Source organism: Cryptomeria japonica, chromosome 10 (genome assembly GCF_030272615.1).
Source record: "Cryptomeria japonica chromosome 10, Sugi_1.0, whole genome shotgun sequence".
NCBI lineage: Eukaryota > Viridiplantae > Streptophyta > Pinopsida > Cupressales > Cupressaceae > Cryptomeria > Cryptomeria japonica.
Genome location: NC_081414.1, coordinates 783639047 through 783650678, shown reverse-complemented (window position 1 = coordinate 783650678; position 11632 = coordinate 783639047). Strand labels below are relative to the sequence as shown.

Genomic DNA, 11632 nt, shown 5'->3' with positions numbered 1-11632 from the left:
TTTTAAAGTTGTGTATCAAAGTGTTGGGCACATTTAAAAGTGAATTTTGTGTTTCAATGAATGAAGAGTTAAATATATTATTTATGTCATGTTTAGTAGTATGGAGTGAGGAAATGACCTGGTAAAGTAGAATAAATATACATTAAAATTGCAGTATAGAAAGAGTTTTAAAGCTTGTAACTTTGGAATTTTTCAAGTGTTACTTTTATTGAATAGTACAATGCTACAATTTATAAAATAATTTAATAAATACAAAAAAAATTTGGCATGTGAAAATGAGAGTAACAAGTAATACCTGACAAGAAAGGGGAACTGGCAATATATATTTTGCTTATCATGGTGAGGAAGGTCATGTATATCAAGCAAGTCAACCTTCATAGTTTTGTAAGAGACAATTTGTAACTATTGCAACTTGAATGAAGTGCAATCCTATAGAGAGAAGTATGTGAAAAAATTAGGCAAAGTGTCTCATATTCATAATTAGGCAGAAAACAATGATTTAATGTGAAAAAATTCTGTTTTCTGAATCACTAAATTAGAACAATGGGAAGTGGGCCTTGTATGACGAAGTCTAAACAAGTGAATAAAAATTCTAAGATGAGGATTGTTCTGAATCATTGAGCATACAAGCTGGAACTACGAGTGTTGTGTTGATGTCATTTAAAGAAATGAGTAGCACAAAGTAGAATGTCTAAAATTAAATATCATTAAAATTCTCAATGAGACATTATAACAAACTATGCAAAACGCTGCAAAACATTTTGACGTAAGTAAAATGTCGTAAAATAGAAAATTCGAATATAATAGAATCAAGAAGAGGCAAAGATTTGAAAACCGAGAAGAGTATAAAAGGAGATTGTTAATCAAGCATTTTGAAATATTTTAATATAGAAAAGCAATTTTCTTGCAATAAAATGGAACAGTGGGAAGTGGACATTGTATGACGAAGTCTAAACAAGTGAATAAAAATTCAAATATGAGAGTTGATCTAAATCATTGAAAATATAAGTTCGACCTGTGGAGTGTTGTGTGGATGCCATTTAAAAAAATGTGTAGCACAAAGTAGTATGTCCAAAATTAAATATCATTAAGATTGGCAATGATGCATTGTAGCAAAGTATGCATTTATAGAAATCAAACTTACAGAGAATGCTTCATTTATCTCATAATAGTCTATTTATTTCCCAGAGAGTGGTTTTCCAAATCCCCGGAGCAGTTTCAAAAAAGGAAGTTCCAGTGAAGATTATAAGTTACTGGAATAAAAAGTATATTCATTTAAAAGCGACTTTTATTAAATACAGTAACATTCTACTTGTATGCCTAGGCACAGCTACATCATGACCAAAACCAGAAGCAATTTCCTGAAGTGAAGATAAGCACCCATTGTGTATTTGAAAAAGAGGTTATCTATGAACAAAATATAATTAAATACTCTCGGTGCTCACCATCTCAAGTAGTTTGTTAGACTCTAATGTGGTAATAGAAATCATTTTTCCAAGCATACCGATTTATAAAATAATGAACTATTGAATTTATGAAACATATAATTCTAAGTGCCAACCAAGTTTTAATTGCTAATCAATGATAGGATCTCTTGTTTATTTATATCTTAAGGATTCTATCTAACCATACAGTATGCTGTCCTAAAATCATCTCTAAAGATGGAGGTATGTTCGTTACCATTTTAAATGATAGGTAGGTACATCACATTTGTAATGTGAATTTATATAGCCAGAGATGGAGCATTCTGAGAATATTTAAATAATTACAATGGAGATTGTTGAACAAATAATCCTTGAAACAAATAACATCTTATTAAAAAATTACAAGTAAAACTTATATGGGAGTTGGAATCCACTAAATGATGAACTCCACTAAAAAAAGAGAACACTAAAGTTAACACATGGGACTTAGGTTTGCACAGTACGATAATATCTTGACATAAGCAAAATGTCGTAAAATAGAAAATTTGAATATAATAGAATCGAGTAGAGGCAAAGATTTGAAAACCGAGAAGAGTATGTGGTGGTGGTCATTCACAAAAGAGAAAGGTTGAGAGTAATGTTATTTGTGAAACAAAATGACAATAATTAGTTATACTACTAATAAAGTGAGAAAGGAAGTAGTGAATTGAAATAGGGAACATCATTAGCAGAGCAGAATAGTTAAAAATGAGAAAGAAGAATGCAAAGAATCTTATTAATGCAAGGGAGAACGGCATACCAGTTGATTTTGGTCTCGGAGAGGGTGTTAAGCATCAATCTCGGGAATCTGTTGTACGAGATGAGCAGAACTTGTGACATCCACCTACAATTGTGTGTCAAAACATTCATTAGAAATCATGTATAAAGTGGAAATATAAACACGATTGAAATGTTGTACTGTTGATTAAACAGAAAAACAATTCTATTGTGAAATGCTTACATAAAGGCAGCCTCATATAACTAAAGAATGTCTGTTGACCACAACCCAAAAAGTGCCTTTACCATTATCTATAAAGTAACATCTCACTAATTATCCAACCTTTGCAAGTCTTATACAAAAGGAATATAACTTGAAATATGGGGAACAAAATGAACAGATATTGGTGAAATAAGAAAGCTGATTTAGTTTGGTTGGTCAAAGGTTTTGCTTGCATTGAAGGAAGCGACGTTAGAATGATTAATTTGGTAAAGTTGGAAAGCAGCTATAAAGTATAAATTGGGAAATGACCTGAAAATGTTTGTTTGTAATCGACATGGAGTGCAATCATGGGTATGTTGTTGTCTGGTAATATGTATCTCTACATCAAAAAGAAGAAATATGGTTAGTTTCTGAAATTCAACATATATACAATTCATGTGCCAAAAGAACTGAAGGGGCATGGCAAAGGGAAGTAATTGTCATACTTGGGTGAGCTGTTTATGTTGGAGCAGTGACTTTTGAATGGTACAGACACTTTTGTAATGAAAGTCACCAGAGGACAATACACAAGTGCTATAACAATGAGAATAATAAAAGCTGTTAGAAATGTTTGAGTTGTGTAAAGTTTAAAACTGATTAGAAATATATTCATGTTAGTGTTAAAAGTGGTAGAAAGTTAATTCTATGTCTATCTTTCTCTTGAGGGTTCAATCGAATGTATCCTATACTAACTTGTGCTTTGCAAAGTAGCATTTTGGTATGAAGTCACCTTCATATCTTTTTATGCTGGGCAGGAAAAGAATCTTTTATTATTCAAAAAGTACCAATGTACACTATGTAACGTAAAATCAAATAAAACAACGTATGAGAATCTTTTAATAATTACTTCATATCTTGATATGCGTCAGCGGGAAAAGAATCTTTTATCATTCAAAAAGTAGCAATGTACACTATGAAACATAAATTCTAATGAAATAACGTATGAGAAGCTTTTAATAATTAACAAGTTACAATAATGCATTTTCATTGCAAATAGAAAATTGGGCTATGGTTTTATATTATAAGCCGTTACCTGCCATGCTACAATCCTCAAAACTGGCATATGGAAATTGGAGGCTTTGAGATTGGCTCAAGTTGCCTGGTGTGTTGCAGGCCTTGGATCCTTCCTTTGAAATCACAGCTGGAAAGTATTTGTAAAACAGAAGTTTCATATGAGAGGGAAAGATGCAGTGATCCACAGGTTTTATGTTGTCTTCTATTTAACTGTGAAATTGTACAGTTAAATATTTCTGATACTGTGAGATGGAGCTTAATATTGGTGTACATTGAAAGAAATTTTTTGTAGCATATACAGAAACTTAGATAGTATTATTTCTTTCTTTTCTATCTATGCATATTAAGAAAAACAAAGAAAAAGAACAGACTAAGCATAGCATTGTTATGTCATACCTGGGTGAGTTGTTTATGTTGCAGGAGCGAGTTTTGAATGGAACAAATAGTTTTGTAACAAAAGTTATCAGAGGATAATACACAGATGCTCTAACAGTGAGATCAATAAAAGTTGTTAGAAATGTTTGAACAGTGTAAAGTTTAAAACTGATTAGAAATATATTTATTTTAGTGTTAAAAGAGTTAGAAAGTTGATGTTTTGCAAAGAAAAAGTACAGAGTAAGTATAGCATTTTTTTTTGTGTGTATAACTTTGTAACTGACCTGATTAGTGTCATAAATCTGGAATGCAGTGAAGTTTGAAAACACCCTAAATTTTTTTGTTTGTTGTCTGCAATTTTTGCAAGGGCAACATAGTGATAGATTTGAGATATTTAAATCTGTTTGCAATGAGGAGATAAAACATTAGAATAAAGAATGGGAGAAGTGGTCAATAGCTATAATGGTCAAATGTGAATTATTTTAAGAAACCAAAAGGAATATGACCTGAAATATGGGGAACAAAATGAATGGATATTGGTGAAATAGGAAAGGTGATTTAGTGTGGTCGGTCAAAGGTTTTGCCTGCATTGAAGAAAGGCATGTCAGAAGGTTTAATTTGGTAAAGTTGGAAAGCAGATATAAAGTATAAATTTAGATATGACCAGAAAATGTTTGGTTGTAATCGACATGGAGTGCAATCATGGGTATGTTGTTGTCTGTTAATATGTATCTCTACAACAAAAAGAAGAAATATGGTTAGTTTCTTAAATTCAACATATATACAATTCATGTGCTAAAAGAACTGAAGTGGCGTGACAAAGGGAAGTTAATGTCATACCTGGGTGAGTTGTTAATGTTGCAGTAGTGACTTTTGAATGGAATAGAGAGTTTTGTAACTAAAGTCACTAGAGGATAATACACAGGTGCTATAAGAATGAGAATAATAAAAGCTGTTAGAAATGTTTAAGCAGTGTAAAGTTTAAAACTGATTAGAAATATATTCATTTTAGTGTTAAAAGAGTTAGAAAGGTAATTGTATCTGTATCTTTCTCTTCAGGGTTGCATGGAATGCATCCGGTACTAACTTGTGCTTTGTAAAGTAGCATTTTGCCACCAAGTCACCTTCATATGTTGACATGCTCTAGCAGGGAAAGAATATTTAGTTACTCAAAAAGTGCCAATGTACAGTATGAAACATAATTTGTAATAAAATAACATATGTGAATCTTGTAATAATAACTTTGTATGTGGATATGCATTAGCAGGAAAAGAATCTTTTATCATTCAAAAAGTAGAAATGTACATTATGAAACATAAATTCTAATCAAATAACGTATGAGAAGGTTTTAATAATTAAGAAGTTACAATAATGCATTTGCATTGTAAATAGAAAATTGGGCTATGGTTTTCTATTATAAGGCGTTACCTACTATGGTCTAATCCTGAAAACTGGTATATGGAAATTGGAGGCTTTGAGATTGGCTCAGGTTGCCTGGTGTGTTGCAGGCCTTGCATCCTTCCTTTGAAATCACATGTGGAAAGTATTTGTAAAAAAAAAGTTTCAGATGAGAGGGAAAGATGCAGTCATCCACAAGTTTTATGTCGTCTTCTATTTAACTGTGAAATTGTACAGATACATATTTCTGATATTGTGAGATGGAGCTTAATAGTGTTATAGATTGAAACAAATGTTTCATAGCATATATAGAAACTTAGATACTATTATTTCTCTCTCTTCTATCTTTGCATATAAAAAAAAAAAAGGAAAAAAACAGACTAAGCATAGCATTGTTATGTCATACCTGGGTGAGTTGTTTATGTTGCAGCAGTCAGTTTTGAATGGAAGAAACATTTTTGTAACAAAAGCTATCAGAGGATAATACATAGATGCTCTAAGAACGAGATTAATAAAAGCTGCTAGAAATGTTTGAGTAGTGTAAAGTTTAAAACTGATTAGAAATATATTCATTTTAGTTTTAAAAGAGTTAGAAAGTTGATGTTTTGTAGGGAAAAAGAACAGAGTAAGCATAGCATTGTTTTTTTTGTGTATAACTTTGTATAATTGACATTGAGAAGACTTTTTAGCTACAACCAGTGCTAACTTGAAAAGTGAGAAGTGTGCAAGCATGGGTATGTGGTTCTTTGTTAATATGTATCTCTACAACAAAAAGAAGCAATAGAATTAGTTTCTTAAATTTAACATATATACAATTTATGTGCCAAAACAACTGAAGTGGCATGGTAAAGAGAAGTTTGTTTATTAATTGATTTTATTTGAAGATTTGTTAGAATATGCCTTGAAAGAATTACATGGCCACATAAAAAGAAGAGAATGTAAACTATATGTGTTGGGTAGGTATGCATACCTTCAATTTGCAGTAGGAAATCTAGACTGAATGGTTGATTGAGAAGGTTTGCACTGGAGAGGCAATGTACTGTAGCTGGCGTACAAGGAGGGAAGTTAGTTAAAAGTGATAGAGAGCAATGTTAGAGCAGTAAAAGGTGTCAATAAAGTATGCTTGAAGCCAAAAAAATGTAAATATCATACCTGGGAGAGTTGCTTGTGTTGTTGCAGTAACTTTTGAATTGAAGAGACACTTTTGTAACAAAACTTATCAGAGGTATAATATATAGTTCCTCTAACAATGAGATTGATAAAAGCTGTTACAAATGTTCGAGTTGTATAAAGTTTTAAACTGATTAGAAATATATTCATTTTAGTGTTAAAATACTTAGAAATTTAATTATGGGGTGAGGAACAGATGTTTTGCAGTCAAAAAGAACATACTAAGCATAGCATTGTTTTTATTGTGTATAACTTTGTATAATTGACATTGATTAGTATAAAAGTTTGTTAACAGAGTACATTCTAAGCAATAAAAGTGACATATCATACCTGAGATAGCTGTATATGTTGGAGGAGTGAGTGATGTGAATGCGCAATGCATTGCAGCTGTATTATACCTGATATATCTGTAGACAATTATTGAAGCGTGTATAGATAGGAAGACTTGTGTGTGGTGTTCAATGCAGCATGGAGGATGTCTTAGAATGAATGCAATCTAAAATGAACAGCGAGGGAAAAAGAGTTAGTATGAGGGACGATTAAGAAAGTGCATGTTGTGAAGAGGTATGACAATGTAAAATTGTAATTACCTTGTTGAAAGTAGTGGAATGTAAGAAAGATGGTTTTGGAGCAAAAGTTTTTAAGGTGAATAGATATCTGTTTGCGCAGAGAGTAGCTGCAAACAAGTTTCTTCTTTCTTTCTAATGGATGTATAAGGATTATTTTGCAGTTTGGAAAACCTTTCAAAAGAGAATGGTGGTTCGATCCGTATTCCATCAATTGTCTTCACTCTGGAAATAGCTGTGAATGTGAGGCCTTGCTTTTCAGTATTACCTATGTCAATGGTAGCTGTATCTAATGTAAGACCTTGGGATTTGTGAATAGTGATGGCCCAAGACATTGTTAAAGGCACTTGCGTACGCCTACCTCGCGTTATTGGCAAAATGGGTATATCTTTTGGATGTGCTATATCCCATGGAGGTCCATTATAATCATTGAATTGGACAACCACATATTTTGGCAAGTCTGGTGGTTTTGTATTGTTTTCATATACAATCTGTTTTATGAGACCAATAGCACCATTAACAAGGCCAACTTTGATCCACAAGTTAGCTATTAACATCACTTGCTGATCAATAGAAAGTAATACTTCCAATGGTAGCTGTTCATTGGTGTCATATTCAATATTTGTTTGCTTAGCAATTTTAGCTAAACTTAGAGCGACAGGCAAATTTAATTCTTTGAGCATTTTCCTATTATGCAAGCGTGCAGATTCATTTGTTGCAAACAAGTGGATTGAAGAGTTGAAATCTTTCTTTTGTTGAATAGTTAATGTTGCATTTGTCTGGCACATTAGAAACTGCCAATCATGTTGGAGTGCTTGAGTGTTTCTTAAGTTGTGAAGAAGTGCTTTGAATTGTTGTTGTCTTATAGATGCACCTTGCTGGCGGAAAATAGTGTCCAATGTTATGACAATAGTAAAAGAATGCCATAAACTGAGGGGTGTAGAGTGTGAAGCATATATAGGTTTATCCATAACAGGGGGAAGCTGAGCAAGATCACCAACAAGAATCATGGACACGCCACCAAAGTTGTCATGTTGTTTGTTAGGGAATGTTTGGCGTAAACGGTTATCTATCTTAAGTAGTAGTTTCGGGCCCAAAAAGCTCATTTCGTCTATCAGAATATATTTGATATGTTTCAATTGCTCTTGCAATGTCATTAATGATTGCCCTGTCAAAGGATGCATTTCTCTTATAGGTATGCACAACCCTGCATGGATTGTTGTCGCTTGTATATTAAATGCAGCAACTCCTGTTGGTGCTAAAACAAGCAATGGGTTTGCCGTCATAGGTGGAGATATGTTTAATTCTTTTCTAATACAATCTATTAAAAATGATTTACCAGTGCCAGCAGTGCCTTGAACAATCATTCGTAAAGGTGTTGTTGCAGATTGATTATTATGATGTTGTAGAATGATGTTGAGCGCAACTTTTTGCTGAGGTGATAGCTGGTTTTTTTTTGTGTCTTGGTTGGAGATTTGCATGCTAGTGTGTTGGGATTTTAGCTTGCTTGTAGATATGAACTGAAGGGCAATGGAGTCTAGTTGATCAACCACAACAGTTGCTCCCCAAAAGTGGCTAATATCGTAATCACGACGGCCTAGCATTTGCAGATCATTCTGGACAAAGTTATTTGAAGCTCCCATTTGTGAGCGCTGCTCCCACTCGTACAGATTTGTATCATCTTGATGTTGGGAACCATTATTGTCACTATCATCTTCATTTGGAAGGGTGCAATCATCTATAATTTGTTGATTTCCCAAACGGTTGTAATTTGTCTTTTTAAAGGTTTTCCAATTTTTTATAATTTGTTCCTTTGAAGCTCCTATTTCAGTTGGGATGTCACGGAATGGTTTGTATAGCAGCAATTCAGACAAACAAAAAATCTCAAACTGATTGGTATCTTCATTTGGAGGCTCTGTAAACTGAGGATATACAGTCACAATTGCTTTTTTATCCCTGATGTGCCATTTTGTTTTTTTGCGTTGAGAATTATAGGAAAACCCTTGTGCTGATTGTAGCAAATTTGTTGCATTTAATTCAAAAGGGCGCTGCATATAAGCATGGATATAAGTTGTGGAAAGGTCAGCTCCATTATCTGATTTTATGACACGGTGCAGTATTTTTCTGCCAACATTTAGAGAGACAAATTGGCGGCTACAACTTAGAAGAGGCAATTTCTGTAACATATGGCAAGTTTCTTGTGCACTGATATCACGGTCTACTACTATGCCCATCATAAATTTCTGATATGTTAATAAAATGCTATCTTCAGATTTACTTGTATTTAGTATTGTTTTCAGCATTTCAATATAGGATTGCGATTTGTTTTCTGATTTTGAAGCATACTTTGAAATGTATTGGAGGACAGCTTTTTTTGAAGTGACTGGTTGACAATCGATATTAGCTCTCCATAGTGAAAGCATCCAAGGATTATGAATATTTAAACGATCATCATTCCTTGCAGGTTTATAGCATGGGTTGTTGTCATTGTCAACTGTCAATGTAGACATCTCTTGTTGAACCCATGGAGCTTTGTAACGACATTCAAATGTGGGACCTTTTTTCTTGAGGCATGTTTGTTCTGTACATTTTGTGTGTCTCTGTAAAGTATTAAGCAATGCTTCATAATCCAATGCAGCATCCATGGTGAAGATTTTTTTTGTATCAGCTAGGCAAGGGTCATCCATTGCAGTGTAGTGCATTGCATTCATGCGGTCTGCTGCAATGTGAGGGTTCCAAGTAGAAACATATTGGTCGAAGAAAGTTTTTGCCATTTGCACCTCATTATCATCTGTCCAATTAATGGTCTCCATATTTGGTGCTCCAAGGAGCCATAAGAAGCCATGAATATGGCCTGAGCCTCGATGTTGCCATTCATACCTATACCAATGATCCTTTGCTTGGAACAACTTTTGAATAATTTCTTCATGAAATATTGTAAATCTGTTGTGAAGGTATAATGCTGTTATATGTGGATTGCAGATCACATGGTCTGTAAGTTGTTTTCTTGTAAACTGTGTGGTTTGGCCATCATTTTCAGAGAAAAGCCTATGCAAATCAGGCCATTTGGTATCAGCTGAACTTAATGTAAAGAACAGTGTTGGGGGCCCCAATTGGGAGATCATTGCAGTAAGCTCTTTTCTAGATTTACGCCAATATGCACGGGTGCCTCGAAGAGTTGCACCAAAGCGCAACAATTGGCTAGGCAGCTGATCATCAGGAGTGTTTTGCAATCGTCCATGGAGTGCTTCGATAGTGGTTGGGATAGACTCTCCCAAATTAGTTTTAATGAAGATAGCTACAGATTGTTGCGAACAATGTCTCATAATTAGATTGTAAATATAATACCGGAATCTAACATGCTGCCCAAATCTTTGATCAGCATATCTAAGTAAGTGGAGAGCATATTCATGTAAATAAACATGCTTGATACGTGGCTGTAGTGGAAGTGCAACTCCAAATGGGAAAAGGGTTGGGAATGCCATGCTTAACAAGCCTATTGTATTATATTCATTTATCGGAGACAAGTTTATTTCAGGCCAAGGGATATTATTATTAGTATCAACATCTAACTGCAAGGTTCTCTTAACTGTATCTAGTTCGCGGGGTGGAGGAGGCAGTTTTGGAACAAAAGATGATGACATATTTGCATCATATTCATTGCAATTGTCCAGAAGGTCTTCTGTTGGTGGAATACCTGTTACATCAGTATGCTCTTCTAAAGAGTGTAGCATATTTGATATATCTGTTGTAGTATTAGGAAGCAGGTTGACAACATCAAAGTCTATGACAACATCATTATAGTACTGGTCATGTTGTATTTTATAGCTCAATGCATCCATAACATGGAATTTATTCACATAACAATCATATTTTGTGCCTTGTATATTACTTCGATGGACAATAAGAACTTCAAGGTCTTTTAGTCTTTGTGGCAAAAGTTTTGCAATTTCTGAAATATCTTGGGGAAAACTTATTGTGTGACCAGAATATTTGTATTGGCCACCTTTTCCATGTCTGACTTGCAAAACAGGAGCAACCCTAGCTATAAGCATCTCTTCTACTTGTGTAAGTTTTTTTAACACAACAGGTTGCTCGCCTGGGTCTAAGTTATTTGCCAAGGAGAAACGATGAACACCATTTTCAGAAAAGCATCTTGAACAAATAATATGTTGTTGGTTCCCGCATAACAGCATTCCAATATATCTTTCCTTACAAATACTACATGTTTGAAGCATGGACAGCGAATCAATGTGATGGCGGAAGGCTTGCAATGCTTGAATGTACTGCACAGAAGAGAAACAATTTGTTGTGCATTGTTGTGTTGTTGTAGGCTGCAATATTGTCTGATGGTATAGAGGTTGCCTGTTTTGTGTTACATGTTTCTGTTGTAGCTTGCTACTATGCAATGAAGGTTGTTGTATTTGCTGTGATACAAAACTGGTCTGGCCAGATGAGAAAGGAAGGCTTTGATTCAAAATAGGCGAATCTGAATTGATCATCTGTGGGGTGTTGCATGGTGGAGGTGTAGGCAAGAGCATTTTGTGTTTCATTTGCTCCAGGCGACGCTTTTTAGAGATTTGTTCTCTATGTTGTGCATAATAGCGACAATTTTGTTCTCTTTTTTTCGCTTTCCTAAGATTGCATCCTTGTGGTGTGTTCTGCAT

General features: G+C 34.1%; 1 protein-coding gene and 1 long non-coding RNA gene across 4 annotated transcripts; both read right to left on the bottom strand.

Moving 5' to 3' along the window:
- Window positions 1-3481: 3481 nt before the first annotated feature.
- Window positions 3482-6754, bottom strand: LOC131076730 (uncharacterized). 3 transcript variants are annotated; one of them, XR_009359202.1, is made up of 9 exons: window positions 6382-6754; window positions 6200-6274; window positions 4919-4974; window positions 4672-4759; window positions 4496-4565; window positions 4338-4415; window positions 4116-4231; window positions 3853-3942; window positions 3482-3583 (listed from the first exon to the last, which is right to left on the bottom strand). It is a non-coding gene; the product is annotated as an uncharacterized LOC131076730 (long non-coding RNA). The 3 variants fall into 3 exon arrangements; XR_009359203.1 differs by having other exon boundaries at window positions 6200-6268; XR_009359201.1 differs by having other exon boundaries at window positions 6200-6754.
- A 285-nt stretch (window positions 6755-7039) lies between these two features.
- Window positions 7040-11632, bottom strand: LOC131069561 (uncharacterized). The gene has a single exon (XM_059212831.1). The coding sequence runs from the start codon at window positions 11630-11632 to the stop codon at window positions 7040-7042; it is 4593 nt and encodes a 1530-aa protein (XP_059068814.1).